Source organism: Pseudopipra pipra, chromosome 3 (genome assembly GCF_036250125.1).
Source record: "Pseudopipra pipra isolate bDixPip1 chromosome 3, bDixPip1.hap1, whole genome shotgun sequence".
In the NCBI taxonomy this organism is placed as follows: Eukaryota; Metazoa; Chordata; class Aves; order Passeriformes; family Pipridae; genus Pseudopipra; species Pseudopipra pipra.
In genome coordinates, this window is record NC_087551.1 from 45,029,571 (window position 1) to 45,053,161 (window position 23,591).

At 37.9% G+C, this 23,591-nt stretch overlaps 1 protein-coding gene across 4 annotated transcripts in view; it reads left to right on the forward strand.

Moving 5' to 3' along the window:
- The window catches only part of RPS6KA2 (ribosomal protein S6 kinase A2), a 284,874-nt gene that overhangs the window by 172,666 nt on the left and 88,617 nt on the right, over positions 1 to 23,591 (forward strand). For all 4 annotated transcript variants that reach the window (XM_064648957.1, XM_064648959.1, XM_064648960.1 and 1 more), the window contains 2 exons: positions 12,597 to 12,713; positions 16,609 to 16,690. In XM_064648957.1, the coding sequence (XP_064505027.1) occupies positions 12,597 to 12,713; positions 16,609 to 16,690 (199 nt within the window). The remainder of the gene's footprint in view (positions 1 to 12,596; positions 12,714 to 16,608; positions 16,691 to 23,591) is intronic.

Genomic DNA, 23,591 nt, shown 5'->3' on the forward strand with positions numbered 1-23,591 from the left:
AAAGCTTTGGTTATAACTTCTGGAGAAAATTCAAGGGTAGCAGATGTCAATTTACTCAGCCTTTGTGGGTAAAGAAACATTTTGAACATTGAAAACAAATCAGAAAAAACAGTCCAAAAATAATGTTTTTGAGAAAACTGAGCTTTTAACAAAGCAAACGGGAACTTTGGCATAGCAGAACCCTGCTATGTAGTTAGCAATGAAAAAGAACAGTTTTAAATGTAAATAAATTTAAGAATACAAAAAAAGCAAAATTTGTGGCAAATTCATAATCAGCTTTTCATTGTGTTTTACATTAAAGATTTTTTTCCTTGCAGTATTGGCTTAAATTACAGAAACTTTACCTCCCATGATGTCTTGGAAACACTGTGGCATTGCTCATTGTTTATGACAGGGCAAATGGGGAAACAAATGAGTGCTGGACTTGTGCATTTGATTAAACACTTCTTTAAAGTAACACTTTAAAAAAAGCTGGGGTTTCAGCTTTCCCCTTTGGCTTTCACTGGTCATCTTCTGGTTGTTGTGTTGTCTATTTTTCGATTGTCCATAATATTAATTTTAACTTCTTGTTGTTACTGATTGATTTAATTACTTCACTTACTATTCAGTTGTCTTTATGCTATTATTTATGAAATATCACTGTAGTTACAAGTGAGGCAGATATGATTGGTTGGCTAGGGTTATAAAGTAAGACCCTCTATAAAGGCTATAATCTACTGTGGACATAATGGCCTAGGACACCCTGAGAAGCACAATAAATGCCTTATCTGTAAAGGAACAGGAGTAGCTGTTGCTCGGTATCTGTGTTTCGTACGCGATTGCTGAATTCAAATGAGTTTCCAATTTTTTATGTGGCAAAAAAATTATTGGTGATTATAATGTTGCATCAGATTCTTCTTCAGAATTTTGTCTTCCAGCTGCATTAAGGATTTCACTGGCTTTGCAGTCCAATGGAGCCAGCTGGTGGTTTTGACTATCAGTGTGATAGCGTCCACCATATAGGGCATCAAAAAGCATTTTTCTTTTATTAGCTTGATATTAAAAATATTTGATTATGCATGGGTGGAATTTGGCATTGTATTCTGCTGTTCATTTTTATTTGTTCAGGTTACTAACTGAAGCTATATCTGAAATGAATGTTAAAGTAGAATAGGAAGAACTCATTTAATCTGTGTCCATTCACTTTTCTCTTGATGGGAGGTTAGTCTCTTCTAGAAGCTCCAGACAGCTTTGTGGCTGCTCTGAGTGTAGGAACAATCTCACACAGTTTACTGTATAGTAACCTTTAACTACTCCAGCTCATTGGGAATAACCTTATGAGAGAGGTTGGGATGTTGCACTATAAAGATCTGTGCTCTGGTCTTTTTGTAAGTACAGTTCTGTAGTCACTTATGTCCATTCAGTAAGAAAGTAGATACAAGTTTGTCTTCTCTCTCCACCCTGTCCATTTACAGTGTCCAGCAAACTGTTTTTCAGTAAAGCCATTTGGATCATCTTTTATTTAAAAAAAACAAACAACACAACCTCTACCTGTTAAGATGCCATGTGGATTTGTTATAATCATTTTCAGCCAGAACAGGAAAATGTTGAAATAGCCACAGGTCAATGAAAATTACTGGCAGGAACTTTGTAATCTCAGTTTGACCTTTTACCTTTTTGTGTATATGTTAAAAAAATATTTGTAGAATGGAGGCTAGAGCAGTGAATTTGCTCTAAAACTGCTATACTCAATACTTAAAAATCTTGGAAGGCTTCTGCACAGAAATGGATTAAACAAAAATAATTCCTTTCAACTGACTTCCTTGATCATCATGTACCGTTATTTTCAATAGAGTTTTTGTGAATAAGGTGGTTGAAGATGAGAACCAAGAGCACTTGATGTAAATCTCCCTTTACATAGTTGAGGCAGAGTAAAAAGGCTGCAGGGCCATATCTTGCAGTCTGCAGGAACGTGGTGGTGAGCGCTGCAGTTGGGCTCACTTTTAAGTTGTCTTGGAAGTTTCTTGTAAGGTGATCTAAGGGCCAAATACTTCCAGGATTGTGCTAACGAGTGAAATGTATTTTGAATTAAGAGGCTGAAGAAACTGGTGTTGTCTCATACTTGTTAAAGCTTCCCCCAGTGTGAAAGTTTAGCAAGCTGTCTGAAACAGCATTGTGGTTTTGCTCTTCCAGTTTCACGTCCAAGAGCCCTGATTTCCCTGATTTGTAGTAGCAGATCGAGGCAGTAGCCAGGCAGGGTAAGAATGTCCCTGCAGAAGATTGTTGCAATAGTTGGTACAGGTATACATCAGGCCAGAAAACCGAAACTGAGGGAGCACCTCACATTGTCTGTTGGAGACTTCAGAAAATCCATAGTGAAAAAAGGTAGGTCAGTCAAGGGCTGGCCTGCAAATATCCGGTATAATGCAGTGTGTATCTTTTGAAATGCATGTATGCTTCATCTGATGCTAAAGGAATCATTGAGGTATGAGGGAAGGGAGAACTAATCTGTATCTGAGCTAATCAGCATAGACTTTACAGTCAGCAGAAAGGGGCAGACTTACTAAGTCCTGTTTTAGAGGCCTGCTGTTGTCTGAAACAAAGCAAAGCCTAAAAGCAACCATTTCTCTGTCAGCTGGACACAAGTTTAGACAGATACCTCAGAGAGAGATATGTTTCGATGAATCCTACTCTGGAAATCCTTCTGGACTTCAGTAGACTGTGGATCAGCTTTGGCTAAACTTCTGATTTTCGCTGCTGTGAAGATGTGATAAGCTCATCAAGATCCCAGTCAGCTGAGAACAAACTAACTTACCCCACATGCACTTTTATTATACAAAAACACATTATCCATTGTAAATCTCTGCAAAAGGGATTGGTACAGTAGTTTGATGTCATTGAAATAAAGGAGTCTTCAAACAATGTCGCAAAGGAGTTTCTTTGCATCCAGATGGATTTTCTGTGTTTTGTTTATTCTCATTCTTAAAAGTTACATATTTTCAGTCAGTGTGTATAAATAATATATGTTTCTGTTTAGTACAGTGATTGTAAACAATTATTCCCTTCATAGAAAAGAGGATGTATGATAATGAGTTAGCAGCTTGTTCCTTGGAGATTGGCTGTGTGAATCTTTGAGGGATATGAACCAGAGGCTTCTTAGTAGTTTACAAAACCACAAAATGTAATGGGCCTTTTCCTGGGCCAGATTTCCAGTAGACTGCTGTAAATCTGTTTTAAACAGGTACTAGGTGTGGTAACAGTCCTTAGGCACTGAAATATGTACATCTGCAAATGACCTAAGTCATAGCAATGGATGTAATAAAAGTGTACAGCTGAAGAGATAAGTATGCAGTTTTAGTATCTCTTGTTAAATATTTGTCCATGAAACTGGAGCCCAGCATGGGATTGTCAGGTACTTTGTGTAACTTTTTTTTATTTTATCTGTGTGTTTTTGTATAACTTTAAAAATTGAAGCTAGAGTCTACATAAATAAGCAGAGCTTGGATTTACAGCATTCATATGTGTTTTGGTAGCCCAGCTGAGTTACTGAAGAGGGTTGGATGCCCAAGGCTATTAACCATTTATGCAGCAAAGCCTGGTCTGCATTGTGCTCTCACCCTTTCTTTTGGGAGTAGTTCTAAGTGTGCCAGGGCTGCTTACCAGCTTTCCCATCAGATCACTCCAGTACATACATGCATGCCTGCACTCTTTCCTCATCCCAGGAAGGTAGTTAGGTATTTAAATCATATTAAGCCGCTGTGTAAAAGGGACAAAAGTTACATTTCAAGTTGTTTAATATTGCAGTTCTTCTCTCAGTTTGCTTCTCTGTTGGCATAGGCACAAGACCAGTTGCCCTTGTCTGGTGCCCTTTTTGATACTCCTTTTCTCTCTGCCCTCCACCTCTTATTCCTCTGTCCACGTTGTTGCTAAATCTTGTCATATCATCTCTGTAGAATTTCTCTTTTGCCATCTTTTCTCTGCCTCATTCAGCTGCATCAGCCTCTCCTTCAATGCCTTCACTGATGCTCTGTGCTGTGAACAGTAGCATTTAAACTAATTTGTATTTGCCTTGATTCCATAATGACCTCACATTAGTCCCTTTCCCTATTAATACTCTGCCTGTAAAATGCCATTGAGATAATGAACCTCATTACAACACGTTTTTCCCTGAAATAATAGCAGCAAGACTCCAGTTTGTGAAGTACAAGCTGGTTGAACCCTTAGCTGATGCTTGATTTAATTAATGGGAGGACACAAAATGTGCAAGCAGGCCAGTATTCCTCTCGCAGGCAAAATGATAATTACCAAACCCTACGAGTGATTTGTAAACAGCAGATGGGTATTTTTCCTAAACTGACTAATCTGGTAATGTGATTATCTCTTATTACAGCCTTTTGTCCACTCTGCCTCACATTTTGAGATGAAACCTGATATTTTTCCTTTAATATGCATATTAAAGATGGTACAGTTCTTTTAAATCACCATGCAAATGCCCCAGGGCTTTGTATTTTCTACTTACTGTGCAGTGGTGCTGTTTTATTTGGATCAAGAAACGGTGAGGAAATGGTTGCAAATATGTTTTGCTTAAGCAGTTTATCTTCTTAGTGCAGCTGGAGTTTTTATTTCACACTCGAACTAGTAAAACATCAGAAACCTTTTTTTCTAGTTTGTGAAGCAGCTGAGTACAGCAATAAGGAAACTGGAGTAATTTAGTAAGTATTTATAATTCTTTAATAGTATCCTGAACAGATAGTCCTTCCTCCTTTTTGGAGCCTAATATCATAGTATCTGAGCATTTCATAGTCTTTTCAGTGCTCTTATACTCCACTAACTCCATGAAAAAGGAAGATGACTTTACCTGCATTTTAAAGATGGAAAGCTGGGACACAGGGATGTGGGGCCTACCTGTATCCTGTCATGGAAATGCATGAATGATGGGTTGCCATCACATTAGGACTGTCACACTAGGGCTTCCCTGTGAATGCTGATGTGCTGCAGCAGGTGCCAGGCAACTCTGGTGAGTGGGCTGCAGTGGTGGTGGGTGGGGGCATCACTGGGAGGGTCACAGCGAGTTTGTGAGTGGTTCAGAATGGAGTGCACAGGGAATGATACTGACCTGGGAATCAAACTTGAACTTTAGTGGAGAGTAACATATGAAAACCTGAATAAATTAATTTTTTTTCAAAGCAGTCATGCATACTGTCCCCTACTATTGCTTGTTGTTTTCATAACCCCTTTTAGTGATGATATAGCATCATCATAAAGAAACAAGAATACTTACCCTTCTAGGGGTAATAATTTCTTCTAGGCACTGTCTCCAGACAGGCTGGGAGTTAGTTCCTTGGTGAATGAGAAGCAAGTGTTCCTCTTTTGCCTGTTCACCAGCAGAAAGGATCAGTAATGGACCTTACAGCTCTTCTGAGTTGTAAAGGCCAATGGCACACCTGTAAGCCATGCCAAGTAGGATGTTGATGAAAATGTTCCTGCTCCTATTTATTGTAGCTTAGAGCGATATATCTGAGTTCTTTGTCCTTTAATGGTGTGACTCATTTTGAGACTGTTTCTGTTAGAAAGTTCACAAGTGTGTTTGAGTATTTGTAGAGTGCTGCTATGTGAGTAAGGCTGACCAACTGTTTGTATTGTTTTTGTGACCAGACAGTTCTGCTTTTGTTCTGCTTTTTTTAACCCTTTGCTTTAATAGTGTTTTATGTGCTCTTTCTACTCACCACACCTCATAAACTATTGCAGTTTGCACCAGAATTAACAAAAAATTTAGCGTTACTCTGACTAGTGGTTTGAGTCCAGGGTTGCAAGTTCAATCAAGAGTTGGTGTGTACATGTATTTCATGTATATCTACACTTGTAATAGGAAGATTGTTCTTCTTATGCATCTTCATAGTCATTGTGTTGTATATATTTGTCCTAGTCAGGAACTGAGTCTGTAAAGACACTATAGTCATCAGATAAAGAGCACCAATCTTCAAGACCAAAATGCTCCAATCTGAGCTAAAGGAGAATTCAGTTGTAGGCCACCTGATATCATGTATTACTGGATACATTTCAGACTATTTGTCTGTTCATTACTGCAGTATGAGATGATTTCATATTTTTTCTGTGTTAATTCTCACAGTATTCCCACAAGATAGTTAAAAGCAAATAAGAATAGTTCAGGTTGAGGAGGAAGTAGAAAAATGCCTAATTTACCAGAGCTGGAAAATCCTGATAAGTGGATTACTCCCAACACCTTGGAGTATTTTTTAATCATGTATATGTTTCAAGGATAAAAGTTCTTTTGAAAAAAAAATGAAATTTCAATAGAAGTTTTGTTAAGGTTCCCATGGCATTTATCAGTGAACATCCCTTTTGTAATGCCATTAAAAATCTGTCCACAATACTACTCTATTTAAGTATTTTTCAAAATTATACAGTAAACATGAATTCATCTCAGCAAGTTATCTTAGGCTTTCTTCATAGTCAGAACAGAAAAATGTGCACTTTTCAGGATGTGATTTCATCTGATCTCTTTTGATCATTAAGTCCCTGCTTCTCTCTATTGACTGCCAAGTAAACCTAGACAATTATTTAAAATGTTGTCTCCTGCACTATAAATACTTGCATTTATTTAGCTGAATCCAACACTAAGTGACTCATCAAAGACACACAGGAAGCCTAGTAGCACAAGACTGCACCCAAATCTCCCAGATACTCAAACCTCCACCTCATGGACTTCACCAGTCTATCCAGTAGATTGTATTCACTGCCTTTGCTCTCTGTGATTCATCTCTTCCCATTTAGCTTGTTTGACTTCTGCTGAACCTCAACTGTAGAACCATGCATTAGGGAGAAGAAACTAAAAATGTGGGATAAAAAATTGGAGCTGGAGGGAAATGCTAAAGAGAGTTTAATAGTTATTCTCTCTATAGAAAAGTCTGCTGAATTTAGCAGTGACTGAGAGTGGATTGTACTCCACAGAAATTCCTCTAAGGTTTTTGTTTTCCAGCAAGTTTTGACCTACTTCTTGGAATTCCATATGCAAGATAACACATTCTAATCACATTTGTGAAAGATCGGGGAAGGAAATCCCAATCTCTTATAATTGTTGTGTATTATTTAACTCCATCTGACCTTTTGAGAAGGTAGGTGACCTTATGCTTGAAAGCCAAATACAGACCTGGCACAATGTCCAAGAGATTCACTGTGAATTCCACATGCTTCTTTAAGGGCACAGTAAGTCCAATTCATTGTTGTTAAAGCAAATGTTTATTTGACAGTAGAGAACAAAGCAACCAGATCCATTTAGGGTATTATTTCTCAGTTTACATCTTTCCAGACCACAATAGAGGCCAGAACTTGGAATACAAACCATTTAAAATGGAAGATTTCTTTCTCAACTTTTACTCCAGCTGCTGGAGACTGGCTTGGGAAGAGGCTAATGAAAATGCTCCTATACATTTTCTTTTTAATGTGGATACTTGTCCTCAAAGAACTGAATACAGGCCGGCAGTTCATTCCCTGCCTTAGGCAGCATTTGAATAGCCTATTATGTCTTGACACAAATTACTCTCCAATGGGTTGAGCCAGATTAGAACCCGTAAACAGAGGTGGAAACCTGGCCTCATCTTTATCAGACATATCCTGTCCTAACTATTCCCATATCAGATTTTAAAAATGCTTAATGAACTGTATTATTTTGGAATGTTGTGTTGCCTGTGATACTTGGAAGTTAAATAGTTGTGATTTGGGTTTATGTTAGGTGGTAACCTGCCAAATGGCAAGACTGGTAACAAAATAAAGTCTGTATCTTGAGCATGTGCTATAGACAAATAACGATTCTCTCAAATGACAATAACATAACTTCAGAGTTATCATTATTTATTTCCTCTTGCCGCATTTTCATTCATTTCTTTGTTGTCCTCAACCCTTACAGCATGCAAGCCTGACTGCAAAACTTACACATCAAAAGTGCACATATTTTTATTAAAAAACGAAGCTAACCCATTATGACCATACCTGTATCCCAGTCTCAATCCTCTGCAACTGAAGAGATGGCCAGGCAAGGAGTAAAATCTTACATTAGCACCATGGCTTTTGCCCCTGTGATATGGTAGCATAAAATTTCCATTGGTAGAAGTAGCTGATTCTGGAATAACCACCTCTCCAGATGTTTGAAGTCTTGGTGAGGAAAGTTTTGTGTGTGTGGCTGAAATATATTGGGCACAGTTAATGTGGTCTCTGACTTTGATGATGTTGGCGCTGCTTGTTCAGAAACCTCTTGGAGAGTAGCCAGACAGGACTCCAAAAGGGATTAAGCCTGTCCATTTTCTAGGAGGTATTCTTTCCATAATGTTTGCTGAGAGGCTGTAAAACAGGCAAGATAAGAGACTACAGCTAAAGTGAAAAGAGTTGCTCTCTGGGAAGGCCTGACTTTTGAATGACTTTTTGCACTTCACTCCCAGGTCCATAGCCCTACACTTTCTGATCCTACTCCAGTATGTGACAGTGAGTTGGGAAGTATTGTTGCAGTTAGAAGAGTTTTCCATGATTGCTCTCCATCAGCCCCCAGGCATTAGGGCCTCTCTTTCTTCAAGAGGGGCCTGTGCTATCCACAGTCACAAGACAAGAACAGAAGCTCTCTTCTCCTTTGTCCCAAGGGAGAGCAGATCAAAATGGCCTTTTCATTCAAATACTGGGTTACTTTAATCTCCAAAACTTATGCCAGCTTGGGGGAAGCCTCTAAGTGAGTAATACAGTATAGAATCAGACTCTGAAGAGGTCTTTCTTGTAGTAGCATAGAGAAGCACTCTCCATCCTCTTTTATCCTTCTGGTTCATTGCCCTCCCTCCTCTAGTCTGTCCCGCTTGACCATGTGCTTTCTTCAAACCGCCAAAAACATCCATCTCACTTTTGTCACAGGATGATGCTTTTTGTGCAAACATAAATATTTAGAGAAGTTTACGAAAGATTAAGCTTCATCAAGACAAGCATTCCAGCTAATGCAATGTTGGGACAAGTCAGCAGGGAGCAAGAGCCTGGGCTGCTGTGCACAGCTGTTGCAAGATCAAACTATGGAACATTCATTTTTGACTCCACCAACTTCACTGATCAAAACCATTTTCAAAGTTGGCTGCTATTTTTTTCCAGAGTGAAATCCTTCTCATCAAAACAGCTTCTTCAGTATGCAGGCTTTGTCTGTGTTGTGAATCTCTTGCCTCAGTTTTATTGTTGTTATGCAAATTCCTGATACAGATATGCTGCACTTGCTGGAACAGTGAAAAAAAAGTCCATGTTAGAGAAGTTCTTAAGATGCAACTTAGAGCAAAAACAGTTGAGAGATCTGTGATTTGATAGTTTGGGTTTCACTCTGATCATCAATATCTGAGAAAAATTATGCCATATTCCCTATTAATGTAATACAGGGAGACTTCAAAAGATGTAAATGAGAAAATCCTGTATAAGTAAGAATATTAATCAAGAATATAAGAGCATTTGGTTTGTGGGGTTTTTTTTTTCCTAGTAAGGTAATACAAACAGAAGTTATTCCAGAATTTATGCAGCCAAGTAAGTAATAAGATATAGGAACACATGCAAGGCAAATGGGTGCACGTGTGCAAACACATCAGCATGTATTTCCTTTAAGGTGCTCTGTCCATCTTCAGTCTCAAGCACTGACAGTTTGGCTTTCTGCTCCAGCGGGAAGTGGGTTTGTCATACTAGCTAAAATACTATCTACCTTTTGGACAGCTCACAAGTGCCACCACTGTGGTGATGATCGGTGAAAAAATAGATGTCTGGCATGCTTTTCTTCAGTGCTGCTTTGCTGCCCCTTTCTAGTGAGGAGACCACAGGAAATCCGCAGGAAATCCTACCTTCCTAGAAAAATATCCTGCTTCCTCCTAAGGACCGATGGATCAGGCAGCTTGACTTGACTTTGGGCAAATTGAAAGAGAATATTCTTTCATAGGAAGTGGCTCAAGCTTTATTGTTTGAGACACTGAAAACCACAGTAAAAAAAAACAGCCGGTCTGACCAAGATGACCCTTAGAAGCCTCTTCTAATCAACGTTTTTACAGTTTAATGAAGTCACAAAATCTAACAGATATTTCCCATCTTTAGAATCTGTGCTTCTCTGATAAACTTTGGTAGGCCTTGTGTTTGGTTCCATTCTTTTTAATATCTTTTTTTTCTGATATATTAATTAAAGATACACGTAATTATTGGTTTTATTGCAAGTTTTTAATTAATTATGCTAATCTCTGGAAATGCTAGAAATTTTTAAGCATTCTTCCAGCAAGCTGAATTGTCAACACCTTAATACTTTTAATATATTGCTGTAACTGAACAAATTTCATGAACTTAAAGAGGTTATATTAAATTTAGTAATACAATGAGAAATATTCTTAAGGTTGTAGGCCTAAGACTTTGATAACTAATATGAATGGACAAATTAAAACTCACTCATCATTAAACTTGCAAATGTTGCTGACAATGAGTTCATGGTTCAGGTTGAAGTACAATCTAGCTGAATTAAAAAGGAGTTTGCTGTTTGTAGTAGATCTCATCCACCGTTTTTGAGATTGAGGTGTCAGCTCAAAGGAGAAGAAAATCTGAGGAAGGTACATGGTGTATATAAAATTTGGGTTAGTTTCCTTTTCACAGAGTTTTGTCTCCTGAATAATTTCCAAATTTGCATCCACATCCTGCATCACCTGGTTGCAGTGGATGGTTCTTGCTGGGTTCTGTGCTTCTGTGCAAAACAGAGATGGGCCAAATCATGAAATAGTGACTAGGTGCCCTCAAGCTGCATTGACTTTGAGATGTCATGCAGTTTTTTTTCATCATACCATGGTTTTTAAGTGGGGGTCCACACAAAGAGACTGACCTGCAGAACTAAATCCTCCCAAACTCTGCCTGTGCTTCATAGAGAGCAAACTCTCAAGCACATGAGGTCTAGTGTGGAGGTGATTCAGGAGGCCAACTCTTTGGGGAGTAATTTTTATCCCTCGTGTGTAACCGCTGAACAAGATGGATGGTGAGCCCTGCTCTCCAGATACTTTATCTAAACTGCAACATGGCAGGGTGGGCTAAGCTTGAAATAATGTTCTTATCAATGTGCAAGTCTCTCAGCTGCAGGCAGTTTACTAAAGATGCATATCCCTCGGTATGAATACTCATCACTTCTGAACTTGGTGGAGCCTTTGATAACAGCATGTAGATAATACTGGGTTTCTTTAGGAAACAGCTAATACAGAGTATTGAAGTTGTATGAATTTACTACTGTTTTTCTCACCTAGGAAAAAAATAAATTAAAAAAAAATTATACATTTAATATCTCCCACAGCAAATAAATCCAGAAAAATGAGAAGAGAGGTCCTGACAGTTACGTACTTAGAAATTCTTTAAATCCCTCTGTAAAAACTGTTCATTAGTTTCAAGCATTTCGTTTCAGGTAAACCTTAAACTAGAGGAATTAGGTTCAGAAAAATGAGTTGTTGTGAGATGATGGTTATTTTCCATGACTGTGGTAGCATGTACAAAGTAGATAAAGCTTTCCAAACCAAGCAGAAGATACAGTCCCTGTTCCAAAGCACATGAGTGCAAAGGGGCAGGGTAGGGAAGAGAAGGAATGAAGTTACAATATAGAAAGCAATCTTAGTAGTGCAAGCCATGTATCCGATGAATCACAGCTGGTAGAAAGTGATAGCAATTTTTCTGGACGAGAAGAGAATGAAATTTATTCTTGTTTAGTACAGAATGTACTAAATTAGTAATTCCCCTCAAACTGGAATATGAAAAAAAATAAGTTTTGTACTCAAAATCTGTATTTTTGTTGTAGGAAAGTTAGAACAAGTAGTTTGGAGGAAAAAAAAAAAAGAAAAGAAAAAAACACTCACAAGCCCAAACCAAAAAGTTCAAATGTAGGTGTACAAAACATACAAAATAAAAATAAGTCTAGATATTATCTTCCCTTATCATTGTGTCCTTGAAAAGCAGGTCCTTTCTTCAAGGTTTCTTTTCAGCTCAGTGACTTTCTGGGTTGCTGCAAACTGTGTAGTCCCTCTGGGTCTCACATGACCCAGTCGCTCTCTTTTTAGAGGAACATGCCAAAAAAACATGAAACAAACAACTAAAACAAATGCCATATGTCACAGCTTTCAAGATGAAAGTCCTAATTGAACTGGTGTCTTTGAGGAATATGCATCTATTGACAGCGAAAATATTTTAACAAAAGGACCTGGAAAATCCGAAGCTAATTCTTGCAAGCAAGAAAGTGTGTGCTGGACCCTCTGTAGTACAGATTCAAGTACATGCCACTCTGCTAGAAAGGTCTCTGATGGGCATACCAAGTTCCACAGTATATTTTTGACCTCATTTTATGTATTCTGTCTTTACTTAGTCATATCTTGAGGCTCAATAAACAGAAGTACCAGGCCTGGATGTCCTGACAATTACCATCCCCAGCCAGTAAAAGGCACATAGAATATTTGGACAAGCATTTGTTTCTATTTTCAAAATTTGCTACATGACTATAGAGTCACAGAAGATGAGATTTTAAAAAGTAATATGTTTCCTTAGGATAAGAGCTCTGATTTGGGGATATTGTTTTGTTTTCTTTGCAGGAAGAAGGTATCGTGAAGGAAATAGACATCAGTCATCATGTCAAGGAAGGTTTTGAAAAAGCAGATCCTTCTCAGTTTGAGCTGCTGAAAGTATTAGGACAAGGTTCATATGGGAAGGTAATTTTTATTGTTATCTAATCACCTAGAGCAACACTGAAAATATCTTTTCTCTGAGTTCATTTACACTGATAACGTTGTCCATATATAAATTATATTGTAAAGGCAGATAAGCAAAGCTCTTCTATGTTCATTTTAATAACACTTTTGTCTTTTAGCTTGATTTCTGCATATAAACCAGTTTAGCAAATAATGCTTAGGGTTCTGGGCAGTGATCATCACTGTTTATAAAATTAGATTCTCCTCCCTCTTTCTGACCTGTTCACCAGGGAGTTGAGTGTGCCACTGCTGCTTAGTTGGAGGATATAAATAGGAGCATTCAAAGACTTAAAGAAGTCAGCTGCACAGTTCCCACTAAGGGCAAATGGGACCTCAAGCACATTTCCAAGTCCCAGACTGCTGTTAAGCTCACACTCAGAGACCTTGAAAGGATCCTGGAGATAAACCCCACTGCAGAGGATGGCCATCATTATGGTGAGATCATAGGGGGGAAAAAACCTGGCTACATGACCACAAGCTAATTAATGGAAATAGCAATCTTCACATAACCTTAAGACCAACGATTTTCTGAATCCCAAAGACAGTTCTTCTTCAGTAGGACATATTAGTTGGAAATGAGAATAGGAATGAAAGATGGAAAGAAAGAGGGAAGAGTCAGTTCTGCCTTAAAGTCTTTCCATAGTTTAAATAAGTCACTGAAACCTTTGGAACAGTAAACCTAATTGAAACCAGGCATGAAAGACCTTATAATTGTAAGTATATTATTTTGTGAGTTTTTTTGAAAATACTTCCCAATCAGGGCCTTTAGTTTTATTCCTAAAAGAAGCTATATTGAGAGTATTTATCAACTTCCTGAGTATTCTAGAATTATGTTGATAATTAAGTCTATTAGAAGTTCCCTGAGATGAGAGATATCAGGAAAGTTAACGTTCAATACCAAGTTTTGATCTAGAGAATTTCTTGAGAACACAGTGATGATATTTGAGTTTTGAAAATTAAATAAATGTGAAAAACCAAACAACTCAAAATTAGGTTTACTGTATGACTCAATACAAGGAGAAGAGCAAGAGAAGGAAGTGTCTTCTGCAAAAGCAACATGGGCAGAATGGCCAGTTTTCAGATTCAGGGAGTAAAGATTTTAGAAATGGTTTGCTGTCTTATAGTGTATTGGTGTATATCAGTACTAACTGTTTGAGTTGGCCTTCTAGCTTTAGCCATTTTATAAGCAGAATGCCTAATCTCTGCCACCACTTCCTAAAAGGAGATCTGATTTCTGGGAGATCAGAATGTGAGTATAAACATCGTACTTGTTTGGAGCTGCGTGTGATTACAAATGACTTTCTGTTTCTTATGCAGTCTTCAACCACCTAAATTTTCATCACCTTGGTATTTGAGCTAATAGTTCAAATCGTAAGTGTCTGGGGATGCAAACCTTTAGGTTTTCAAGTTGTTCACCCAAGGTCTAAATAATTTCTTGCAAGATTAGAGATAATTTCTAAGGGAGTGGCCTCAACACTCTTGAGAGGCATAGCACTTGCTTAGCTTTCTAGATTAGGATTTGGGTGATAAACCAATTGTTCCAGCTCAGGGAGTTTTGCTAGTTCAGGTGTTAATAACCTGAGGTGCTTGCAAACATATTAAAATAGAAAACTGAAAGTCATGCTCAGCCACATGCCCATGCTATTTTGGGAAACTAGTATAGTATAGCTAATATAACCAGTCAAGTAAGCACTCCAGGGCCACTTAGTGGTTTCAAGAGTGATATAGCTTTACCTTTAAGAATAATCAGGATGATGTCATTTTGCAGTACAATGCATTTTCGTTTGTTCTGTTTCCTTTTTTGGTTTGATGATTATTTTGGTGTCCTATGAAAAAGAACACAGTGTTCTTGACTCATCTTTTTTGGAAGGAATGCAGACAAGTGCCCTATCCCGTGCTACAGAGAACAGCTGACTAGTGACTAGTAACGTAAATTGGTAATTTTGCTTATTATAGCAATACAGGTATTACAAGTTTTGCAAGATTACATGGCAGACAAGATATTTCTAGAAGTGCAGCCTAATATTTCTGCAGATGCAGCATGCTGTGCTTTTCTATGTGCACTACTGCTTAAAACCATTGTCTTAAGGGTTTGAGTTTTGGCATTTTTTGGGGTAAAGAATCCACAACCATTTTTACAGAATAATAATAATACAGCTGAAAATCTGGTGTCTGGGCAAGCTTGCTTTTGACTTTCTGCTCCCTTTCAATGTAATGCAAAAATTAAATCTTTTACTTGAGCTGGATAGAAAAATATCCCAGCTTTTCTCTGTAAACTTCTAAATGGATTGACTTCCTGTTAATGCTGGAGCAGCTGAGCTTAATTTATCATGAATGTTAATGAAAAACACTTCACAAAGTCTTATGTGTTCCTGTTGGATCCAGATTTCATCATTTGTTCCTACAGTTGTGAGTGCCGGAGCTATTTGTGTGTTCATCAAACTAGGAAACAGGAGATGGGAACAAGCAACATGTGCCCAAGCTCAGCTAGTCAGGGCAGCTTGGCTGAGGAACTGTGCATATCTCCTATACACAGGAAACATCTTGAGAAGGAAAGTCTCACCAAAAATGTATCAGATCACATGCAGAAGTGTGGTAGCAATGATGCTGTCAGATGTAACAGTTCTAATTAAGGTGTTGGGGTTTTTTTCTATTTCTAGCTTCTGTACCTGTTTGCTAAAAGCTATTCTCCCTCCACACAAACCCTTCCTTAAAGGATGTTTGAGAAGATCCTAATCTGTTTACAGATTTTTATTTTAGCAAGAAGAGTCTTTCAACTTGCAAATAATGCACTAGAAACAGACTTCCTCTTTTTTTTTTTTTTTTTTGGCTTTTTATATTTTAGGTGGAGACAGTTAACAAAGCTACATGGTTCCTGGACAGGAAATTAATTGCTAAAGAATTTTTAATCTAACTGGACATTCATCAGTTATATAATTTCTCCTAAACTTTGTTAATTTATATATTTGTAATTATATGTACGTGGTACTGTATTTTTATTTCTGTGTTTGTCTTCAGCTTCTGTCCAGTAACACAAGTGCTGAAATAAAAAAAAAATAAAAAAAAGACACTGTTGTCTGGTACTTCTGACCTCAGCAGACAGAGTAAGTCCTGGGAATCAACTAAAAGACTTGTTTATTTTATTTTCAATTATTAAAACACTGAAAGTCTTATAAAGACCAAACTAAGCTACTGATTTCTTTGTTCACTACCTCTCCAGTGCTCAGATGCACTCAGGGGCAGATAAATATATTTGCATGGAGTAAAACAAATAGAATACATTTTTAGTTTATTTCAATTAAAAATTTACACTGTCAGAAGATGAGGCATAGGAGACTATAACAGGGAAAACTATCTTTATTAGAATAACAGATTTTCAGCTTTATGGACTTTCTGCTTCAGTTACATCTTAGGCAAAGTCACCATTCATGATTTCCAGCATAAATTAGACCAAATTGGTTTTTCTCTGTAATGTAATTGATGGCAATAATTTTAAGACACTGCACATTCCAAAACACAAATGAGATATAAATTTTTTTCATGTAAAGTTGGTCAGAATATGAAGAGCTATGTGCACACTAGTTCTGACTCTTCACCCAACTTTAATTGGATATATAAGGATATATATGGATATATATGTTCAACATAATAATGTTGAACATATTTTCTTTCTGAGGTGGTAAAGGCTTAAACCTGAAAATTTCCAGAGCTAGCTCAACCAATTGCAGGTGAAATAGATATTAAATACTTTCAGCTATAATTTCCTGAACAATAGTATCTTTTCTCCTGTCAAATGCAGTAAGGCTTATAAGTAGAAATTCAGTACTTATCTGTACAAAACATTTGCTTTTTACAGGTATTTCTAGTAAGGAAGATCAAAGGATCTGATGCAGGCCAGCTTTATGCCATGAAGGTACTTAAGAAGGCAACTCTGAAAGGTAAGGATTGGGACAGTGGCTGCAATCTCTATTTCTGTGCTACTTAGTAATTTATTTTCCTTGCCATTTTTTACATCACTGCTGCTTTATGGTATGTGAGTGTATAAATACGTCTCTGCTATCCTCTAAAATTCTGCCTCACTGTAGTGAATGTTCTAAAAAAACATAAACAAAAATATATTACCTATAAAGTGTGGGAGAAGGAAAAGAGGGGTTTGGAGTTTCCCAGCTGCATGCTTTCTTCATTTTCTTAGTGTTATTTATAGGACTTCTATTGGGTATATATTAATTTGTATTGCAGTGTCAGTATCTTTCTGTTGCTGAAGTAAATAAGGATAACCCCTCAGACGTCAATATGTACCAGAAACTTATTTCTGTTTCTTTTTATGACCCATAACTTTTCACCCAAAGTGAAAACTTGGTATTGCCTCTTTTACTGTGTAACTCTGAGGTTGTGTTGAGCAGCTTTGGAGAGGGGGAGGGTTTCTGTTGCATCCCCAGACACTTGATTGTTTCTTAATATTTGATGGCTAAATATGTAACATTAGATTACACTGGAAAAGAGAAGAGCTGTATTATGGCAGTATCTTAGGAAATCTCAAAATTTAGATAGTGATTTTAAGCTACCCATATTGTACCATCAAATTTCTATTCTTTCAACAACAGGCCCCTCCGTGTTTGCAGTTCCTCGGTTCATTATAGCACAGAAACATTGCTCTCCTTCCTTGGCTGTTACAGCAGGCTATTTATTGTTTTCTCAAGTGAGAGTCACAAAATCCAAAAGTTGAAGCTACGTCATGATTTTGCTGGATTGCATTTCTCTCCCCTTCAGACTACTTGCCTCTCTGACTGCTAGCTCTGGATTTCCCATTAATCTCAAGATAACTAGCACATCAGTAGGGACTAATCTGTCCACACTAGTTTATACAAATAAGTTAAACTTGACAGCTGTTTAACTCAAAGTTCAAAAATAAAGACAGAATCCCATTGTCACAGGGCAAATGAGACAAGCAACAGCAAGGATTGCTGTCATTAAGCTTCCATGTAACTTTTGGCACAGAGATAATATTTCTGACAAGCTTACCTTTTAAGTGAGAGTGCTGAATTGTTGCTGACTACCTACACTCAAAAAGGCTGGAAGTCACTCCAATGTGATGTATTTATTATTATGTCAAGCAATGAGAGCAAAGCTACAATTATTTGTTAGCTCTGCATTCAGTATTTCCTGACAAAAGGCATGCTAGAAGACAAAGTTCTGAATGATTTTGCTTTCTGACCCGTAGTCTGCACAGTACCACATGGAGCAGGAAAGTCAAAGATCTTGGTGCCAATGCCACTGACATGGCCAGACAGCCCTAAATGTTATAGTAGTTATTTTCTGTAGTGAAACAAATTTGCAAAACATGTAAATGGAGAAGTTGGAAAGAAAAGAAAAGAAAAGAAAAGAAAAGAAGAGGGAGTAGCAAAGCTGATTTCTTTTCTGGATTAGTCTGAAGAATGAAAACCTAGATAAATAAAAACATTAGGAAGTTAAATGCCTTCAGGAGTGATCGTTTAAAACTAGCTTTGTACGTTGCTCTGAAGAGAAACCATAGAGGGTCCTGTCGAAAGTATTTCTATCCCAGGAGCCTGACTCTGGCTGTGGCTGGCAGGTAATATTTAGGAAGAAGCAGAACTACTAAATGGTGTTTTCTCCACTGTGTCTGCTCCCTCCCGCCTCTTTCCAGAATAGTTACCTGTTGTTAACATCATCCCAACTTCATCAACAGCAGAGGTTAGTATAAGAAGGGTACAGCAAGCAGCAGCAGCAGCACTCTTTGAGCATTTACAGCTCAAAAATGGTTTTCATACAAAAGAGACTTTGTAGATCAATCGCATGTGTAGGTTTGAGCTTGAAAAAGATGTGCTAATCAGCAAAACCACTGCTGCTTTGTAGGGAAAATTAGGCTCTAAAATATTCCAGTTTCAATTGTAAAAGTTGGCAGAGACAGGTGTTCTACACATGAATATTTGTGAAAATTAAATTAATTTTAACCTCATGAATGTTTATATTAAATGTAGAGTATATCTGAATAAGCACGTATAACAGCATGGATCCTTCAAAGTGAGAAAGCCACTGCTCCTCTCGTTTTTAAATGAGAGCATTGCACACGAGTTTCTTTCCTTCCTGGATCATTTCCTTTTGCAGGAGCTTGTGGGTATCTGATTTTAAAGCAGAAAGCTTCCTGAAGAAACTAGATAAGTGTTTCATTCTAATTATTAACTTTAGGAAAACCTTGTTCAAAATGTTTAAGGATGTTATGTCTGTTAGGTGCCAGATATTGAATACATCAGATTTAAGGCTGCATGTATGTATAATTAACTTATGTCTTTCAAATGCTATATATTAAATAACAGTACCCTAATAGCTACCTTTGCAAATATAAACCCTTTTTAGGGGATCCAGATTCTCTAAGACCTAAATAAGGCACTTAAATACCTTCCAAGAGTGAGACTTTTGCCTTTCAGAATGTCATTAGATAGTACTCTTAAAATGTTGCTTTCATGTCTTCATTACAATCTACTTTTTCTTTTTCTTTAAAATCAGATTTTTGGATTAAAAAATTGAAGAGAATAAAGTTGATCTGTATGTTTAAAAGCTTACAGAAATATATCGGTGAGTCTCAACTGTCCATCCTGAATACATTGTGATACTGAGGAAGCGGAAATAAAACAGGGACTGTTTGTTCTGTGTATATTTGTGCCTTGTATTCACCAGCAGAGCTGGAACAGATGGACAGGGCAGGCTGGTTGTTTTGATTCATTCAGCATTTCTCTCGAGGTGTCTTAGGCTTCATTGGCTTTACTAAATGTGCTTCAGAATTCCATGATCAAGAGTTGTTTAGATTGGTTACAATGTAAGCCTCATTAAACACTCATGAAATGCCCATAAATCCCCAGCAGGTTGCTGTGCTGCAATGCAAGGGCTACTTTCTGGAGCCTGAAAATCAAAGACCCGTTCCTCCAGGAGACATGCAATCTAAGAGAAAGTGGCATGAAGCCATAATTCACTGGCATAATGCTTATGAACTTTATAAATATTACAGTGATGATCTAGTGAAGGTTATGTGATGGATCATGAGGAAGTAGTTTGCATCTGCATGTCTGGTTGGTAATAGGCTGTGTAAATCTTGGCACTGGAAGCCAGTTGACCCTGAGAATGCAAACTACCTGTTTCTGCTTTTGGGGTTTAGAAATTATAATCTTTTTTGTCAAAACCTCTGCAGTGCTTTGCAGTTTATGATCCCCTCAGTTTAAGCCACTAGGCTTAGGGCTTTAGTGTTGTGTACTGAGTGTGTGTGATGATTATAGGTGTAGTAAGCCATGAACACAGCTTTAGTGACTCACAGAGAGCTTGTGGTGTTCTCAGGGATGTTGGATTGATGATATTAATTTTACATTAAATTGAACAACTAACTTAGATATCACCAGGTGAAGTGTGATTTCCATCTAAACCATTGATAAAATTGTAGTAGTGGTTTCCCTGATTGGACACCAACTGAAGTGGCTTCTTCAGTTTTCCTCTGTATGTGACCCAGTTTCCCTGTAACGATTGTGGTACTTTAGATTTCAGATACTGAACTACAGTGGTTTCCCTCTGGTTTGAAGGGGATAAAAATCCAACAAATGAGAAACTGAGAACAATTTAACCTTATAAAACAGAACTCAAAAAGAGTCTTCACCTCAGATAAACCTAGCTCCTTTGTCTAGGGTTTTTCAAGATGTCTTGTTCTATTTTGTTCAGCCCTTGTGTTTGGTGAAAGGCGCTGTTATTCATCCAGGCTTGCCATTTAAATTTTGGTTCATCATCTTTTCTTAAAGTGTTCTGCAATATTTTTAATATCTTCTCGGGCCTCTTATTACTCTCTTCTAAACAATTCACCAGGGAAGTCCTCTCCACAGAACAGTTCAAACCCCACAGCAGAGGACCCCTTGCCATGGTGTTTGGAGAAAAGGCCGGATTCTCTGCATCCTTGGTAACTGGTGCCTAGGCCTCCTTAGTCTGAGAATTTTAACTCCCCAAATGTCACGGCTCTGAGCTCAGAAAAAACCCATTACTGAACCTGGAATTGCCCTTAAAGATTCTGCTGTGAAATAGACTCACCCATCTCCACAAATAGCCGTACACTAATTTTTCAGTCGGGGAAGGGAATAACAACTTCTGTGTGCACAAACACAATAACATTTGATTCCTCTATATATTTCACAAGTGGCTTGAAAATGTAAAGATCAACTTAGTTGTACGTGCTCAGCCACGCAACAATGCACTTGGATCACCACTGTCCATTCACATGCAAGTTTTGTGTGCTAGGATTCAAGATCTCCAGCTTTGTGCTGAGCTGCAGAACGTGCCAACCTTGCCTTTAACAGTTTAGGAGCAAACTGGAATTAGTTGCTGTCATCTGAGGAAGCAGAGCTTTCCTCTGTGGGAGTTTTGAAAATCTTCAACAATCAGTGCTTAGAGATCACTATCAGGCTGTAGCTTTACAGTGCCTTTGCAAGGTTTCTTGCATCAGATCACCTCTTTCTTCCTCCCCTAAAAAGTCAGCTTGCCTGGGGCTTGCTTTTACTGAAGGAAGAAAGGATACTGTACTTTAGAGAGAGCTCACTTAGGTTGTTTCTAATGGACTGCAGAGAATAATGTCTTTGCATATTATAAGGAAAATGAACTGTGGTTAGGCAACTAGCTCACTGTATGTCAGTAAACATTACAGAGAATCCTGAATATACAGCAGACTGGACAGGTCAAAAATGACAAAAAGCATTGCTGGAAGTTTATTTTCATAGCGTTTACTAAAGAGTTCATTGAGATTGCAGCTTTTAAGTTAGATGCTTAATACTCTTTAGTGATTCTGTATTCAGGTTTGGATGAGAAGGGAAAAATTTTGCCTATAAATATAAACCGAGCACACATCACTTAAAGATTTTATTATCTGTTTTATTCAAACTATGTGGGAGTTCTCACTGTATGAAGTCCTGATTAAATTATAGCCTCTTCACAATGCCAAGTGCACTGTGAAGATCCTGTTAGCAGGCAAAATTTCCACTGTTAAGACATTAAAGAAGTGAACCCTGCATATTAAAAATGCTCTGTTTTGTAGCAAGGGAGTATTTTGGCTAGTTTATTTTACACAAAACCCTGTTTTTTGTATAGCACAGAGCTGTCTTAAAATCTTCCATTTTTTTTTTGCTAAGTTAAAGTGCCCATGCCCTCAGCTTCTAATCCTTGAGCAGTTCCATGGGCCCGGTAGCAGCAGCTGAGTGTTGCATTATTCATGTTTTCATATGGTGATTCCCTAGAGAGCACAAGGGCGATTCAAATCTGAAGTCAGAGGAAAAAAGTACTGAAAAGTCTGCTGATTTCTTTGACAGGAAAGGTGTATTCTTCATCTGTGATCAAATTCTACAACTTTGTTCTAAATGTTTATTGAGTCACTATTCTGTCAATAAAATACAGAAAGAATGACTTTAAATTTACAAAAACCCAGCAGCTCATGCAGGTTGCATTTGCATTTGCCCCCTGTCTATTCCAGCCAATAAAGGAATGGTGGCTGGGATTTTTAAGGAATGAGTAGTTCATTATACTCATGTCTTTTTTAGTAGTAGAAAGCAATTTTTCAAATCACTTTATTATTTCAGTCAATTTGCCATCTACCTGTTTAAAGTTTCAATTGATACTGCTGTGCTTGACACAGTGATTAAGTAACAATGGCAACACTTCAAACTGCAGTGCCTGTAGGTAACATCATTAAAAAGTTTTCAGACCCAAACTCATTGTTCAAACTCTCTGTAGTAGACTTGATATTTCACTACTGCCTTCTTTCCTTTGGATTATTCTTTTCACTGCACTGTATATCTAATGACAGATATTTGCAGTTATTCCCAAATTGGTTGTTGTTTTACAGAAAAGACCATATTTGATATTTTTTATTATCAAGTAGCAGATTGCTGTTAATTGCTTTTGGTGTAGATTCAGGAATAGAGAGACTATGTGAACAGTTGTCCTGAAGCCATCAGTGAAATGTTTATCCTGTTGGAAAATGTGGTGCGATTCTGTTTTATCTGTAGAAAAAAACCTTTTACCAGGAAAGGACTGGGAGGTGCAATGGCCTTTGTCAGGCCTCCCTCATCAACGATAGCTGGAAAGCAGATAGAGGAGACAAAAGCACAGTTTACTGTAATTGAAACAGATTTATGAAGATGACATTAAGCTCCAGCTAAACAAATGAGTCCAGAGTAAGACAGTCACTGCTGGCCATGTGCAGTGCTCTGCCTGGGCCAAGTACCTGGGAGTGAGGACTGGCTGGACCCCAGGACAATCACAGAGGCTCTAGTTCTGCCTTAGAAGCCTAACTCATGTCCTTGCTGGTCTCTGCCAGGTAAACCCACTCTCAGAGGACACTCAGTGCCTTGCATTGCTACTAAAGTATCAGCTGGAAGGCACCTGAAGAAGTCCCATGGCCCACCTCTGACCTAGAGTGGCACTAGCTATGCTTTTGTGTCATTCCTCACAGGTGTTTGCCTAACTTGTTCTTGGACTGTCTCTATCCCTACTGTTACAAAATGCTTCCTTAGCATCTGTCCAGTATCTGCCTTGCCACAACTGAAGCTATTAATTCACATCCTCTCTATTGAGAGCAGTTTCCTCTCTGCAGTTTTCTTCCACATCTTGAAGATTGTTATCACATTTAGCTTCCATCTTATGTAGGCTGAGAATCTTTTATGTTCCTTTCCTTCCTCAGGGTTCATTTTTTCTGAATGTTCAGGTTAGAAGATTTAGTTATAACTAGGTAAATCAGAAGTGACTGTTAAACAAAATGTGATCTGCTCTGGCTTCATGTCCCCCATCTCAGGTCCTCTG